At 40.5% G+C, this 17,889-nt stretch overlaps 2 protein-coding genes across 2 annotated transcripts in view; one reads left to right on the top strand and one right to left on the bottom strand.

Annotated features, from left to right (window-relative positions):
* MDN1 (midasin AAA ATPase 1) overlaps positions 1 to 17,889 on the bottom strand; it is a 151,166-nt gene that overhangs the window by 98,920 nt on the left and 34,357 nt on the right. The window contains exons 13-19 of the mRNA XM_060205395.1: positions 12,139 to 12,251; positions 10,078 to 10,226; positions 9,886 to 9,946; positions 6,922 to 7,133; positions 4,661 to 4,764; positions 2,735 to 2,879; positions 1,122 to 1,218 (exon numbers count right to left, since the gene is read on the bottom strand). Of these exons, the coding sequence (XP_060061378.1) occupies positions 1,122 to 1,218; positions 2,735 to 2,879; positions 4,661 to 4,764; positions 6,922 to 7,133; positions 9,886 to 9,946; positions 10,078 to 10,226; positions 12,139 to 12,251 (881 nt within the window). The remainder of the gene's footprint in view (positions 1 to 1,121; positions 1,219 to 2,734; positions 2,880 to 4,660; positions 4,765 to 6,921; positions 7,134 to 9,885; positions 9,947 to 10,077; positions 10,227 to 12,138; positions 12,252 to 17,889) is intronic.
* CASP8AP2 (caspase 8 associated protein 2) overlaps positions 13,626 to 17,889 on the top strand; it is a 142,780-nt gene continuing 138,516 nt past the window's right edge. Inside the window, exon 1 of the mRNA XM_060205486.1 lies at positions 13,626 to 13,652. The gene's annotated coding sequence lies outside the window, so the exon portion shown is untranslated. The remainder of the gene's footprint in view (positions 13,653 to 17,889) is intronic.

Genomic DNA, 17,889 nt, shown 5'->3' with positions numbered 1-17,889 from the left:
CTACGCTCGACCGGACCTGCCAATATATGCGGATATCTTCACCCACCCTGTCCAACGCTTGACGTCTCGTCACCCAATCTGGTCCCCTACGCCTACACTGAACTTCTCTGTTCCAGACTCTTGGAAACAGAGTTGGCAGTCAGCTGAGGTAAAGAACAAACACCTCATCACAGACCCCTGCAAGCATCAACCCGGCTTTGACCTAGCACGTTATGATTGGGCCCTCCTCAATCACTATCGAACAGGCCATGGCCGGTGCGCCGCTATGTTCCATCGCTGGGGAGCCAGAGACGACCCGAACTGCCCCTGCGGCTACAGACAGACTATGACCCACATAGTCAACAACTGCCACCTCTCCAGATTCAAAGGAGGTCTCGAAACTTTACATCAGGCTCAACCTGACGCTGTTGACTGGCTACGGAAAAAGGGCAAACACTAGAAGAAGTGCTTAGTGATTTAAAAAACAAAACAAAACAAAACTTGGGAGTGAGGCTGTAGCGCAGTGGGTTAAGCGCAGGTGGCACAAAGCGCAAGGACCAGCGTAAGGATCCCGGTTCCAGCCCTGGCTCCCCACCTGTAGTCACCCCACAGGTGAAGCAGGTTTGCAGGTGTCTTTCTCTTCCCTTCTCTATCTTTCCCCTCCTCTCTTCATTTCTCTCTGTCCTGTCCAACAACAATGACAACAATAATAACTACAACAGTAAGACAAGGGCAACAAAAGGAAATAAATAAATAAATAAAATTTTTTAAAGAATTAAAAAAAACTCAAAATGTCTAATGCCTCTAAGACTATTGGAATGTAGAAAGATGTTTGTTTTGGGGGGATAGGTGCTGATGCACCAGGTTAAGCACACATAGTACAAAGGACAAGCAATCAGTAACAGTTACATGATTTTCATGCTCAAGGCATCAAAGGTCTCACACTCAAACTGGTAGGTAGGTAGGTAGGTAAGTAGGTGGGAGGGAGAGAGGGAGAGAGGGAGAGAGAAAGAGGGAGAGAGGGAAGGAAGGAAGGAAGGAAGGAAGGAAGGAAGGAAGGAAGGAAGGAAGGAAGGAGACGTAAGAAAAGGAAGCAAGAAATATAAAAAACAATTTCCAGCCATGAGACCATGTTCCTTTACCTGTTTCTTATTCCTGGTGGGAGATTTCTCTTGCCCACATCAGTTGCTGGATTCATGCAGGCAAACAAACGAAAATCAGGATGTCGAACCAATGGTTCTGTTAAGAGAAAATTATAATCATTAAATTTAACAATCAAGTCACAAGACCCAACATTAAGCAGTCCTGGCCTGACTCAACCACGTTGGTGGCTGATGTTCAAACCTATCCTCTTTTCTGAAATAAAGTATTGAGACCAATATATATAATTTAATTTTATGTTTTTTAAAAAATATTTATTTCCTTTTGTTGCCCTGGTTGTTTTACTGTTGTAGTTATTATTGTTGTTGTCGTTGGATAGGACACAGAGAAATGGAGAGCGGAGGGGAAAACAGAGAGGGGGAGAGAAAGATAGAAACCTGCAGACCTGCTTCACCACCTGTAAAGCGACTCCCCTGCAGGTGGGGAGCCAGGGGTTCAAACCAGGATCCTTATGACGGTCCTTGCACTTTGCGCCAGGTGCCCTTAACCCACTGCGCTACCTACCGCCCGACTCCCAATTTTATGCTTTTTACCATCTCTGAGAGCAAGAGCTCCACATTTTGAGAGTTCCTCCATCTTAGAGACTTGCTTTACAAGTAAAAGACGTAAAAGTTGAGAAACAAACTGACCTCTCCCACAGGTACACCTGAATCTGGGCAGCCATAGATGACTTATTTGAACTTACAAGAATGATGTTACAAAATAAGTGTTTATGTGAGTTTGAATTTTTGAAGTACCCACTCAACTTTACTAGCTCATTTTGCTTATGTATACCTGCTCTAATGAGATAAAAGACTAGAGACTGGAATGTACTGTTTAGATAAAGAATGTAATTGTGCCCTTTGCTTTGCTCAAGATGTAATGTGTAACAGTTTTCCTTAAAGTGTACATCCTGCTTGTGTAATCCTCATCCCTTGAGAGTATAAAGCTGTGAGTTTCAGAGTTCGAGTTCCTAGCCCAGGGTGCAGTCCCAGCTAGTGAACCCTTAGCGCTGAGTTCCCCTGTATGTGTGTCTTGTGTGTCTGTGTGAATAAATCTTTGAATGTGCCTAGCCCAGGGTGTAGTCCCAACTAGTGAACCCCCGGCCTTTTTGGAGAGGCTGAGTTCCCCTGTATGAGTAAGACTGAGTGAGTGTGCTTATGTGAATAAATCTTTGAACATTCCTAGCCCGGGAAGCAATCCCAGTTAGTGAACCCTCAGCGTTGAGTTCCCCTGTATGTGCGTCTTGTGTGTCGGTGTGAATAAATCTTTGAACATCGTTACTCTGTCCATATCTGTCTTGGTTTGCAGTCGGGCTTGGTCAGTGGCTTCCTAACATCTTATGATATGGTTGTTAGCTGTTATTGATCTTCTATCAGCTATTCAACAACACAAAATTTACCCTTTAATGTACGTATCTGTTATACGTACAAGTGTCTAAAGTTATCTTATAATTTTTTGCATACTTATAAACAGGATTTTGCAGAAAATTAGTATCTGAGGAATGAACAAATCTTATAAGTGGGTCAATATAAACTACTTAGCCAAACATTCTTGTTTTGAAGAAGCCAAAAGGTCTGGCACTAAATCAAACCCCTAAGAGATCAAGTGCTACCTGTGTCTCCTCGATCCAGCAAAATCAACGACCCAGAAGATCCTTCAAGTAAACCACTCAGGCATTCTAATGTTTCAGGAGCAGCCAGATTAATCTCATCCAACAAGATCCATTCTCCTTTCTTTACAGCCTGAGCTAATGTACCCTAAAAAAAGATAAAAATAAAATGTTAAGAATCCTTTCAGATAAAAACACCAAGAGTGGAGTTTAAAAAGCAGGGGGAGACAGCATAACGGTTATGCAAAAAGACTTTCAGGTCTTAGGCACCAAAGATCCCAGGTTTGGTCCCCAGCACCACCATAAACCAGAGCTTAGCAGTGCTCTTGTAAAAATAATAATAATAATAATAGTAACAACAACAGTATATATTTAATAACAATAAAAATAAATATTTAGGCAGAATTAGCAAAAGAGGAAAAATCAAGCATGTCCCATTTGATACTCTCATAATTTAAAAAACTAAATAGCTGTCAGCTGGATACCAGAGTTAACGTCAAATCGATGTTTTATTTTATTTTTTATTAATATTTTTCATTTCCAAATCATTTTATTGGGGAAATGGTTTATAAGACAATAGCTGCCAAGTAAATATAGTTTCTTATTTCCCTGTGATGGCATCTTGGAACTTGAAGGAATCATGTTAACTAAGATAAACCAGAACTAGAAAGAAAATGGGATGATCTCATTCATAGGAGATTTTAAAACCCAGAAAACTAAGTCAAAAAACTCATTTTGGGGGCAGCAGGTTAAGTGCATGTGGTGCAAAGTGCAAGGACCGGAATAAGGATCCTGGTTCCAACCCCAGGCTCCCCACCTGCTGGGAGTCGCTTCACAAGCGGTGAAGCAGGTCTGCAGGTATCTGTCTTTCTCTACCCCACTCTGTCTTCCCATCCTCTCTTGATTTCTCTCTGTCCTATCCAATGACGAGGACATCAATAACAACAATAACTATAACAACAATAAAAAAATATTTTTTAAATGAAAGCAGTCCTTACGCTCTGACTTAAAGTGATCCCAGAGGTTGATTGAGACCTCAGGGCCTAAGGCACAAAAATCTTTCATGTAACTACTATGCTATTCCCCACCTCTTCAAAGTAACTATTCAAATGTCAAAAGTGAAGGAACCAGTAGTTCAACAGTTGTTTCCAAGTACATCTTTAAAAATAATTGTTAGCTAAGATCTCACAATTTGCGTAAAAACATTTTTTTTAAATCTTCATTTCATAGTTTACTAAATTAAAACAGAAAAAGCACTGAAAAAACAACATGAAAAGAAAAAAGATAGGGGCCAGGCGGTAGCTTACATGCTTAAGCACAAACATTACGGTACACAAGGACCCGAGTTCAAGGCCCTGGTCCCCACCAGTAGGATAAAAGCTTCACAAATGTTGAAGCAGGTCTGCAAATGTCTGTCTCTGTCTATTTCCCTCTCTTATTTTACCCCCCCAATTTCTATCTCTATCCAACAATAAATAAATAAAAAATATTTAAAAAAATTAAAAAGACAGGGGTTGGACAGTAGCACATCGGTTTAAGCGCACATAGTGCTAAGTGCAAGGAGTGGCGTAAGGATCCTGGGTTCAAGCACCCAGCTCCCCATCCGCAAGGGAGTCGCTTCACAGGCGGTGAAGTAGGTCTGCAGGTGTCTTTCTCTCCCCCTGTGTCTTCCCCACCTCTCTCCATTTCTCTGTCCTACCCAACAACAACAACATCAATAACAACAACAATAATAACTACAACAACAAAATAAAACAAGGGCAACAAAGGAGGAGAAAAAGCAAATTTTAAAAAAGTAAAAAAAAAAAAAAAGGCCTTAAAAATTAAAAAGACATGTTTAAAAAAAAGAAGAAAAGACAGTAACCTGCATAAAAACCTCAATTTTGCATCAAAGCAATTTCTTTAACCCAAATAACTAAAGCAAAATACCTCCACAAATGCAAACAATAGGGCATTTTCAGTCATCTTCATCTGTTGTTGGGCATGACTGAGTCTAAAACCAAATGCTTCCCATTTCTCTTTTAAGAGGGGTCCTAGAAAAGAAGACAAGAATTTAACACCTACTGGATTATAATATGTAAAACACATACAAAAGAACATCTAATTCTGTGACCATGGACTGTGAGCTCACACTAGTAGGGATGCAGAGATTACACAAGTTCCTATGCTAAATATGAATAGATATGGGCCCTATGTCAGATCAATGCTGTTTCCAATTAACGGTAATTATATACTTTCTTCATATTTGGGTTCAAGTTTCTGGCTAATCCAGTTTAGTAATCCTATTCTCAACTCTGACACTATCTTCCCAGATAGTACTTTTAGTTCACCTGCTTGTTAGCTTATAGGGCTCACGCAAAAATTACTAGTCATGTGGCCATTGGAATATAACTAAAACAGACTTCCTAGCTCTTCCCACACAAAGACCTTTAGTTTCATCTGCTTTATTCTCACCTTTAGGTTCCTGTTTATTGACAATGTGTCATGCTTTACTTATTATCACCTTTCAACCACCAAATTGCAGACAATACCATGATGCCATCCTGACTTCCTTGGGCAGATGACCTCACCAATGTTTCCTGGAACCTCACCTCTTCAGAGTCCCATGCCATTAGGGAAAGATAGAAACAGGCTGGGGGCATGGATTAACTTGCCAATGTCCATGCTCAGCAGAGAAGAAATTACATCTCCCATTTTGCAGACCCAATAAAGATTTTTGGTTCATACTCACAGAGGGATAATGAATAGGAAACCTTCCAATGGAGGAGATAGAATATGGAATTCTGGTGGTGGGAACTGTGTGAAATTGTACCACTGTTATCCTATAACCTAGTTAATCATTATTATTTTTTTTAAAAAAACCACTTAGATTTTTAAAATTTATTTATTCCTTATTGTTGCCCTTGTTTTATTACTGTTCTTATTGTTGTTGTTGTTGATGTCGTCATTGTTGGATAGGACAGAGAGAAATGAGAGAGGAGGGGAAGACAGAGAGGGGGACAGAAAGACACAAAGCAGGTCTGCAGGCGTCTATCTTTCTTTCTGTATCCCCCTTCCATTTCTCTCTGTCCTATCCACAACAACAATAATAATAACCACAACAACAACATTAAACAACAAAGGCAACAAAAGGGGGGAAAAAAGCCTCCAGGAGTAATGGATTCGTGGTGCAGGCACCAAGCCCGAGCAATAACCCTGGAGACAAATAAACATAAAAATAAATATATAAATAATTTAAATAAGGATGGATGGAAGGATCATCTAATTAATCAAATACTGGGGAAGAAATTTTTGAGACAGAAGTATAAAAAATGTCCAGGGAGGCGGGGCTACGGAGCAGCAGCAGCTGTGTTTCTCTCCTCTCCTAGGTCAACTAGGAATACCAAAGGAGATCATAAGGGACCACAACATGACAGGACTAGAACTTCAGGAACCCACCAAATCACCGGTGAATGCAAATATGTGTGGCTCGAGGACAGAGAGGAGACTAAGGAGAGATTGAGCGGCTGGTAACAGTCTGACAGTTTACCGGCTGAGGCAACACCTCCAGTCTGCTTTACCAACAAAAAGACTGCTGAAGCGAGGAGAGGACTCCCCTAAGACTCACCAGAAGCAACTGTGAGTCTCCACTGTTACTGCCCTCAGAGGATGGAGCAGCAAGGGGTAGGCCCTGTGCTGACATCAGGGGACAGAAAACTGACCAGGAAATTCAGGAGATCTACACCTCAGTGGCCTAGCAGTGGGGCTGTGTGGTGGGAGAACATGGTGAATAATTGCCTCAGAACCTACTACAAATGGAATTTGTTTAGAAACTCACAGGGCTCAGCAGTGCTGACCGACTTGGCAAAGAAGCCAAACTGAGCCTGAAGCTTTAGATCCTTGGGGTGTGAGAGTCTCTTTGCATAACCGTTATTAGCTCTTTCCCACCCTGCTTTATCTCTTGGTCAGTAGTGAGTGATTAAGCTAAGAATGGATGTATGTGTGCATCAACACTACCACGTTTTTATAAAAACCCACTTAGAATCCCAGAAGCAGCAACATTTCAGATAACAACCATCTTGGGTGCCACAAGTGATCACGTTCTAATTTTCATTGATACATTCTCCCTTATAATCTTTTTCTAAGTCTTAATTAAATCTTAACGTCACATCCTCCCACTAGCAGTTTCTCCTGCTAGCTCACATTCTTACCAGTGTCACTCTCTTTTCCATTCTTGTTGACAGCTGACTTGTATACATGTTGCATTAGTTTAAGGAGGTCATGCCACCGTTTCTGCCTAAAACAGGTCTGAATGTGTCCAAGGAAGGTAAAGTTTTGCTTCTTGGAAAATGTCTGGGCAAAGAGCTCCTCAAATCCTTCCCGCAGAGGTAACCAAATAAGCTTGTGGTCCACTGGTTTGTAACTGAAATAAAAACATCAATGTAATTCCTCTGAAGCTAACAGATATTGGAAAACAGAATAATTCAAAGATTCTACTTAAACAACATCAGTAATACTACCAAAAATATCTGAAGTTTATTTTAAAGGTTTAAATTATAGTCCATTTTTCTCACTCCTATTTAAAAGTACTATCATTTAAAGACATATTAACATGTTTGTTTATGTGCTTATTTTTGCTACCAAGGGCTGCAGCTGGGGTTGTCTCTGCAAGATAATGCCATTGTTCCAAGTGGCCATTTATCTGTTTTCTTCCCCTTTTGACAGAGGATAAGACAAAGATGAAGAGGGAGAGAAGCAAAGAGAAGAGGTATTACAACACTGCTCCATCACTAATTCTCACTTTCAGGTTGGGGATCAGGGCTTAAACCTGGGTCTCACTCATGCTAACCACCTGGCCCCATATGTAACATCGATTTAATGTCAAATCATATCTTATTAAGATTGATAGACTCTATCAATGAAAAACATAACATCTGATGCCGATTTAAAGTATATTCAGCTTATGTCTTTTCAGTGGGGTAGGTAGTAGAAGGGGGAAAGGGATATAAAAGTTGGATGGATAGAGTGCATGGAGGGGGTGAGGTAAAAGGGGAAGAGAGGGAGGGAGGGGGACCTCAGCAGGGAGAGCAGGACTTCATGAATGAGCCCCCTGGGGTTCAATCCCCAACACCATTTATACCAGATCAATTCTCTGGTGTCTACTGTTTCTCTTCATAAAATGAGTAACTTTTTTTCCCCACTTTCGTTGCCCTTGTTATTGATTGTTGTAGTAGTTATTGTTGTTGTTGTTGTTACTGATGTCATCATTGTTAGATAGGACAGAAGAAATGGAGAAAGGAGGGAAGACAGAGAGGGGGAGAGAAAGACAGAAACCTGCAGACCTGCTTCACCGCCTGTGACTCCCCTGCAGGTGGAGAGCCAGGGGCTCGAACTGGGATCCTTATGCCGGTCCTTGTGCTTCACGCCCTGTGCGTGTAACCTTTTGCACTACTGCCTGACCCCCCCAGTCATCATATCTTAATTCTAACCCGTATATACATGATCAGTTGCATCAAAGCATACATGGACTTCTGAGTACTTTATACATTTAAAAACTACTTGCAACTAGCTGACAACATAGTCATATATAAGAGGCAGTTTCTGACAATGTTCGATGTTTCTATTAGGAACATTTATTAGGTTTCTACTAAAGATGTGTATTGTACAGAATAGGAGGAATACACTGCAATGCAAACATGACTGGTTAAGTAATTATCACAACTATCAGTAAGCACATTGCCATTGCCAAATATCCCAATGAGTGGGGAGATTAATATGAAGAAAAAAAAAAAGGAAAAGAAAAATCATTGGAGAAAGAAGTTGCACAGTAAAAGCAGAACTGGAGACTTTAAAAAAAAAATCACTCAAAAACTTGATGAAAAAAGACCAGTTTAAAAGCATTAACTAAGTAAATAATAAAGGACAGGTGGAGAACAAAAGATAAGTAATGGGAAAGTAGGGTAAGAAACGGAAAGGCTTCAGAGGATACAGTCTTTTAATGTAATGGTCTACTTAAGAGTGGGAAACACTGAGTGAAGAGTGGTAAAAATACAACTACAGTATAACACAATCCTCAAAGAACTAAATGGAGAGATTCATGCAGAGAGAAAAGAAAGCTTTCGAGAGGAAAAAGGACATATAAAAATAAAAGTCATTATTTTATGTGTGTAGGGATTTTTTTTAAAGCAACTGCTCAGAACTAATGGGAAAGATCCCAATATAGTTCAGCATGAAGTATGTCAATAGCATCCATCGGTTTTATAGTCTCAGCACAAATTAAAATTATGACTGATGAACTGTTATGCAGAGAACTGAGAAATGTTACACATGTATAACACCCCTTACTATTCAGTATTTCAGAGATAACCAAGCAGGGGGCCAGGCAGTGGCACAACCAAATGTGGGGAAAGGGACCACTGTCTGGGAAGTCCAAGCCATCATTTTCATGAGAGTCTGATCAAGTTGACCCAAGTTCTCTCCTTCCTGGGGGGTGGAGGTTGTGATAGGCAGGTCCTCTTGACCTCATGAACTTAAGATGGATGGGCTTTCCCAGACAGGGTACCTTCCTATAGATGCTCCCCCATTCCCTTTGAAGAAGAGCCATGAATTACCTGAGACCCACTGCAAATATCCTGGCTTTGTTCTACTGCCACCCCCCACACACACCCCCAACACCCAGAGGTGCTTGTAATCCACCCTTAGAGAAAAAGTCCTACCTATGCATTGTGAGCTCATGACCAAATCCTGTATGGTAACTTCCCAGCTAAGATCAAACACCTAACAGGTCAAGATTTAACTCTGCATTGTGTGTATGGCTTAATGATTATCTTAATCTCTCTCAACCTTTTGGGTCTATCTATCTGCTTATGTCCTCCAATAAACGAGTTGTCCCTAAAGCTGGTCTTGTGTTTCCTTCCTCTCCGTGCATTTCACCCTCGTCACCAGGGCTCCCCTAGGAATCTCCAGGGCTTCCCTGGTCTCCGCCACCAGTGGCCAGGTGGCGGAGAGCCTGGGATGACCCACACGGCAGTGCATGTTACCAAGAAAAAGACATCTACACAGACAAAAATATGAAAGTCTTTGAATATTTTTCCAGAGCTAGATTTGAGCTTTACTGGAAAGCAGTATTGCTTGCCTCAAGCACTGAAAACAAAATAATTTAAAACCATACTTACCCTCCAAGCAAATCTGCAGTGTCACTTTGCTGATTCATGTTGATAACCTTCAAACGGTGACCTTTTAAAAAGAGAAATGGCAAAGAAGTCATTCCAAATTTTTTAATCTTCTGTTCTTATTTTACATTCAAGAATTTTAACATTCAAACTTCATGTAAAGATTCACTATATTACTGCTCCAGTAGCACATACCAGTAATATGCGCCAAGTACTGCACAGTAGATGTCTTGCCAGTCCCAGTCTCTCCCACCAGCAACACAGGCTCCCCTTTGCTGACACACACTGCAAGTTGTTCAATGAGAACTGATGATGGCCTAGTAGCAGCAAAAGTGAGTTTCTCCCTGGGAAGGGAAAAAAAGCAGTTGTGAGGAACCAGACTCAAGAGAAAGCTCATGTTGTAACAGATGTCCTTACAACGCAACATTTGAAGAATTTATTCACTCTACATACTAAATTATTTACACACATCTGATAATTCACTAAACTCTGGAATGCAAAATAATATGTCTGAGACTGAGAGAGACAGCTCTCAGTAGTGTGTCTTACAATGTACACGGATGGCCGGCCATAGGGTTCAAGTTCCAGTCCCAGTACCACAAGGGAGAACTATGCACGGGCGGAAGCTTCATGGGTGGCAAAGCAATGCTGTAGACATTCCTTCTTTTGCTTTCCTTTCCAACTTCCTCCTATTTATCTGAACTAGTAAGAGTGGAAGGTGACCAAGCACAGGCTCACCTGGTTAAGCACAAACATTATAGTGCACAAGGACCCGATTTCAAGTCCCTGCTCCCCTGAAGGTGGGAAAACTTCATGAATGATGAAGTTGGGCTGCAGGTGTCTTGTGTCTTTGCCTTTATCTCCCTCTCACTTCTCAATTTCTCTCCATCTCTATCCAGTAGTAGATAGATAAATAAACAAATAAATATTGAAATATTAAGAGAGAAAAAAGTCCTGAAAGCAGTAGAATCACACATGCAAACGGTCGCGTCACTGCAAGAAAAATAAAAGGCAAGGCATTTCTTCTGGATATGCCATCTTGCATATACTACTTAACATCTCAGTTTGCTTTCTCACCTATAAATTTTGGATAATAATAGCTGCTACTACTTCTCCAAAATCCCATGTCTACCTAAAACCTGTGAATTCAAACTTAATTGGAAAACAGGGTGTTTACAGATAAGATTAAGTTATCATCTTGGATTAGGGTAGACCTTAAATCCGGACAGGCATCTTTACATGTAGCAGTACATAGTACAGATTTAATAGATGACTCTTAAATGTCATGATTTTATATAAATCTAGCTATCGGCAATTAGCACACTAGTGTCAGAAGACAGTGTGACTTCCAAGTAAAAATTAATTCATTTAATACCATATGCATATTAAAAACAGGCATATGCCATTGCTCTAATGAAGTCTAACCCTTACTAATCACTTCCTTTACATCTATTTTCATAGAATATGTTTCAGGAAAACTCTACCTTACAGTACCTTACAGATAACATAGTACTGTTTGATTTGTTCAAAGGGGCTCAAGCAGCCTTTTTTTTTTTTTTTTTTTTGCCTCCAGGGTTATTGCTGGGGCTCAGTGCCTGCAACACAAATCCACTGCTCCTGGAGGCCATTTTTTCCCCCTTTTGTTGCCCTGGTTGTTTTATCCTTATTGTGGTTATTATTAATGCTACTATTAATGTTGTTATTGTTGGATAGGACACAAAGAAATCAAGAGATGCGGAAGACAGAAAGGGGGAGAAAAAGATAGACACCTGCAGACCTGCTTTAATGCTTGTAAGGCAACCTCCCTGTAGGTGGGGAATCGGGGCTAGAGCTGGGATCCTTATTCCAGTCCATGCGCTTTGCCCCACGTGCACTTAACCCGCTGTGCTACAATTGGACCCCCTTCAAGCAGACTTTCTTTTCTTTTTTTAATATTTGTTTATTCCTTTTTGTTGCCCTTAGTTTTTCATTGTTTTGTTATTGATGTCATTGTTGTTGGATAGGACAGAAAGAAATGGAGAAGAGGGGAAGGCAGAGGGGGGAAGTGAAAGACACCTGCAGACCCGCTTCACTGCTTGAGAAGCGACTCCCCTGCAGGTGGGGATCTGGGGGCTCAAACTGGGATCCTTACGCCTGGTCCTTGCGCTTTGCGCCACCTGTGCTTAACCCGCTGCACTACCACCCGATTCCCTCAAGCACTTTCTATCAAGTCCCCAACAACTCATAGTTCACTGGCTAGTGTATAATCCCATGCACCTCTGTAAAAGAACAGCCTCGCTTTGTTTCCGTAGAAGATGCACTCGACCCACTTCTACATCTAGCTCGTTGATCACAATTTCTGGTTTATAAAGTTGACAGAAGAATTCAGCCTAGGGAAGAAGAAAGATTTACATGGGTAAGACTCTAGATATTCTTCACGCATTTCCTACCAGACACTCGTGGGTTCCTCTAATGAGCCCTTAAAAAGCAATCCTCACTTTCAAAATGGGTGATTTATGTCTTTTAGAAGGGTGTTCTGCTAACTGCAGCTAAACCCATCCAAACAATTTCAGAAGACTGAGGAAACACATCTAATAATTTATATTTATTTATTATTGACTAGAGACAGAGAGAAATTGAGAGGGGAGGGGGGAAATAGAGAGGGAAAGAGACAGAGAAACACCTGCAGCCCTGCTTCACCACTCATGAAGTGTTCCCCTGCAGGTGGAGACCAGGGGCTTGAAACCGGGTCCTTACGCACTGTGATGTGAGCTCTTAAACAGGTGTGCCATGAGGGGCCCCTTCTACTACTTACGTTAAAAAGGCTTCTTTTTTTATAGTCGTCATTTATGTGGCAATGCAGAAAGAATGATTCCAGAGAGGACAGTCATTTTTTTTTTTTAATTTAATTTATTTTAGTGATAAAGAGTAGATACAGAGGGAAAGATACCAGGAGAAAGAGACCAGAGCACTGCTTAGTTCTGGTGGTGCTGGAGATTGAACTTGGATTTTTTTAAATTTTTTAAAAAATTATCTTTATTTACTTATTGGATAGAAACAGCCAAAAATCAAGAGGAGAGGGGGAGATATAGAGGGAGAGAAACAGAGACACCTGCAAAATTGCTTCACCACTCGCAAAGCTTTCCCCCTTGCAGGTGGGGACAGGGGCTTGAACTCAGGACCTTGTGCATTGTAACTTGTGTGCTCAACAGGTGTAACACCACCTAGCCCCCAGGATAGTCATTTTTCTAGCCACCAAGATAGCTCAAAGCACTTTTTTTTCAAAGTACATTTTGATGTACAAGACTACCAAAATACTATTAACAGTGTCAGCAATGAATAAGCATAACAAGTATATAAGTGTTTACTGATGTTATTCTTTCCAAATATTTGAATACACTAAAGATGGGGGGGGGCAATTGTGCATACAATGGCAAAGGCAGATTCAGTCGTGAATCTACAACCTATGCAGTAATATGCTGATTCAAATATTAAGAATAAATGTAATTAAGACATGAGTTTAAAAATGTAAAGGAAATGACAAGTAAGTAGAGGATATAGTGTCCTGACCCCTTTCATGGGATGATAAGAGACTGTACTTGGACCAAAAAATAACATAATGGTTATACAAAAAGACTTTCGACTTCCTGTTCCGGAGGTGGAGCTACGAGCAGCAGATTGCTTTCTCTCCTCTCCTCTCCTCTCCCGGATCAACTAGGAATAACAAAGGAGACCACCCAGACCAAAACAAAACAGGACTAGAATGACCACAGGAACCCAGTAAATCACCCGTGAGTACAAACACATGTGGCTGGTGAAAGAGAGGAGAGAGAGGCCTAAGGAGAGATTAAGTGGCTGCTAACAGTTCAACAGTTTATCAATGGAGACACCACCTCCAGTCTGCTCCACAACAAGGGGACAGCTGAAGGGAGGAAAGGACTCCCCAGAGACTCACCAAGTGCAACTCTGAGTCTCCAATGCTACTGCCCTCAGAATCTGGAGCAGCAACAGGGAGGGACACCAGGGGACAGAGATCTAACCAGGAAACTCAGGAGAAGACCTATACCTCTGTGGCATAGCTGAGGGGCTGTGAAAGTCTCTTTGCATAACCACTAGATTATCTCTGCCACACCCTGATTTTCACCAGTCACTTTTCTCTCCACCCTCTCTATGTCACATCCTGTTTCCACCCTACTTGGGAAGTATATATAAAGACAGCATTGTGAGTTTTAGAATACTGTACTTTGAGTTTAACTTAGCTCGTCTTAGATTGTGCTGCGTCCTGCATGAATAAAGAGATACTGCCTACAGCTCAACCATGAGTCCCTGGTCGTCTGTTACCCACCCGTGAAGCCAGCCCGGCGAAAACAACATAACCCGTCGAAAACAACACTTAACAATCAACAAAAGATTAGTAACAGTCCCAAAATGTGGAAGCTCAACAGTACACTTCTTAACAACTTCTGGGTCAAAGAGGAAATCAAGGAAGAAATCAAAATGTTTCGAGAGTTCAATGAAAATGAAGACACAAGCTATCACAATATTTGGGACACAGCTAAAGCAGTCCTAAGAGGGAAGTTCATAGCTATACAAGCACACATTAGGAAACAAGAAAAGGCACAAATAAACAGCCTGATTGCACATCTTAAAGACCTAGAAGAAGAACAACAAAGTAATCCTAAAGCAACCAGAAGGACAGAAATCACTAAAGTTAGGGCAGAAATAAATAACATTGAGAATAGGAAAACCATACAAAAGATCAACGGAAGTAAATGTTGGTTCTTCGAAAGAGTAAACAAAATCGACAAACCTTTAGCCAGACTCACAAAACAAAAAAGGGAGAAGACCCAAATAAATTGGATAGTAAATGAAAGAGGAGATATCACAACAGACACCGCAGAAATTCAACATATCATGCGAGGCTTCTATGAACAACTATATGCCACCAAGCTAGAGAACCTGGAAGAAATGGATGATTTCCTAGATACCAACCAACTTCCAAAACTAAGTCAAGAGGAAGTGGATAACATGAACAGGCCCATCACAGCTAATGAAATTGAAACAGTTATCAAAAATCTTCCCAAAAATAAAAGTCCTGGACCATATGGTTTTACAAATGAATTCTACAAAACCTTCCAAGAAGAACTAATACCTCTACTTTTAAAAGTCTTCCAGAAGATTGAAGACACTGGAATACTCCCTGCCAGCTTCTATGAAGCCAACATCACCCTGATACCAAAAGCAGACAGGGACACAACCAAAAAAGAAAACTACAGACCAATATCTCTGATGAACATAGATGCGAAAATATTGAACAAAATTCTAGCCAACCGGATACAGCAGTATATCAAAAAGATTGTTCATCATGACCAAGTGGGGTTTATCCCAGGCATGCAAGGCTGGTTTAATATACGTAAGTCAATCAATGTGATCCACCACATCAACAAAAGCAAGAACAAAAACCACATGGTCATATCAATAGATGCAGAGAAAGCCTTTGACAAAATACAACATCCCTTTATGATCAAAACACTACAAAAAATGGGAATAGATGGAAAATTCCTGAAGATAGTGGAATCTATATATAGCAAACCTACAGCCAACATCATACTCAATGGTGAAAAACTGGAAGCATTTCCACTCAAATCAGGTACTAGACAGGGATGCCCACTATCACCATTACTATTCAACATAGTGTTGGAAGTTCTTGCCATAGCATTCAGGCAGGAGCAAGGAATTAAAGGCATACAGATTGGAAGAGAAGAAGTCAAACTCTCCTTATTTGCAGATGACATGATAGTATACATGGAAAAACCTAAGGACTCCAGCAAGAAGCTTTTGGAAATCATCAGGCAATACAGTAATGTGTCAGGCTATAAAATTAACATTCAAAAGTCAGTGGCATTCCTCTATGCAAACACTAAGATAGAAGAAATTGAAATCCAGATTCAGTTCCTTTTTCTATAGTAACAAAAAAAATAAAATATCTAGGAGTAAACCTAACCAAAGAAGTGAAAGACTTGTATACTGAAAATTATGAGTCACTACTCAAAGAAATTGAAAAAGACACAAAGAAGTGGAAAGATATTCCATGTTCATGGGTTGGTAGAATTAACATCATCAAAATGAATATATTACCCAGAGCCATCTACAAATTTAATGCTATCCCCATCAAGATCCCAAGCACATTTTTTAGGAGAATAGAACAAATACTACAAATGTTTATCTGGAACCAGAAAAGACCTAGAATTGCCAAAACAATCTTGAGAAAAAAGAACAGAACCGGAGGCATCACACTCCCAGATCTCAAACTGTATTATAGGGCCATTGTCATCAAAACTGCTTGGTACTGGAACATGAACAGACACACTGACCAGTGGAATAGAATTGAGAGCCCAGAAATGAGGCCCCATACCTATGGACATCTAATCTTTGACAAAGGGGCCCAGACTATTACATGGGAAAAGCAGAGTCTCTTCAACAAACGGTGTTGGAAACAGTGGGTTGAAACATGCAGAAGAATGAAACTGAATCACTGTATTTCACCAAATACAAAAGTAAATTCCAAGTGGATCAAGGACTTGGATGTTAGAACACAAACTATCAGATACTTAGAGGAAAATACTGGCAGAACTTTTTTCCGCATAAATTTTAAAGACATTTTCAATGAAACGAATCCAATTACAAGGAAGACTAAGGCAAGTATAAACCTATGGGACTACATCAAATTAAAAAGCTTCTTCACAGTAAAAGAAACCACTACCCAAACCAAGAGACCCCTCACAGAATGGGAGAAGATCTTTACATGCCATACATCAGACAAGAGTTTAATAACCAACATATATAAAGAGCTTGCCAAACTCAACAAGACAACAAATAACCCCATCCAAAAATGGGGGGAGGACATGGACAGAATAGTCACCACAGAAGAGATCCAAAAGGCCGAGAAACACATGAAAAAATGCTCCAAGTCTCTGTCAGAGAAATGCAAATCAAGACAACAATGAGATACCACTGCACTCCTGTGAGAATGTCATACATCAGAAAAGGTAACAGCAGCAAATGCTGGAGAGGCTGTGGGGTCAAAGGAACCCTCCTGCACTGCTGGTGGGAATGTCAATTGGTCCAACCTCTGTGGAGAACAGTCTGGAGAACTCTCAGAAGCCTAGAAATGGACCTACCCTATGACCCTGCTATTCCCCTCCTGGGGATATATCCTAAGGAACCCAACACATCCATCCAAAAAGATCTGTGTACACATATGTTCTTGGCAGCACAATTTGTAATAGCCAAAACCTGGAAGCAACCCAGGTGTCCAACAACAGATGAGTGGCTGAGCAGGTTGTGGTCTATATACACAATGGAATACTACTCAGCTGTAAAAAATGGTGACTTCACCGTTTTCAGCCGATCTTGGATGGACCTTGAAAAAATCATGTTGAGTGAAATAAGTCAGAAACAGAAGGATGAATATGGGATGATCTCACTCTCAGGCCAAAGTTGAAAAAAAAAAAAGATCAGAAACGAAAACACAAGTAGAACCTGAAATGGAATTGGCATATCGCACCAAAGTAAAAGACAAAGTAAAAGACTCTGGGGTGGGTGGGTGGGGAGAATACAGGTCCATGAAGGATGATAAATGACATAGTGGGGGTTGTATTGTTAAATGGGAAACTGGGGAGTGTTATGCATGTATAAACTATTGTATTTACTGTTGAATGTAAAACATTATTTCCCCAATAAAGAAATTTAAAAAAATAATATAAACAGCAATAAAGTATCTGGAAGTCAAAAAAAAAAAAAAAAGAAAAGAAAAGAAAACACAAGTAGAACCTGAACTGGAATTGACGTATTGCACCAAAGTAAAAGATTTTGGGGTGGGTGGGTGGGTGGAGAGAATACAGGTCTGAGAAGGTTTCAGAGGACCTAGTGGGAGTTGTATTGTTATTTGGGAAACTGGGGAATGTCATGCATGTACAAACTCTTGTACTTACTGTTGAATGTAAAACATTAATTCCCCAATAAAAA

The sequence above is a fragment of the Erinaceus europaeus genome, chromosome 13 (genome assembly GCF_950295315.1).
Source record: "Erinaceus europaeus chromosome 13, mEriEur2.1, whole genome shotgun sequence".
NCBI lineage: Eukaryota > Metazoa > Chordata > Mammalia > Eulipotyphla > Erinaceidae > Erinaceus > Erinaceus europaeus.
Note: the sequence above shows the minus strand (reverse complement) of the source record. Positions and strands in the feature narration are given on the sequence as shown.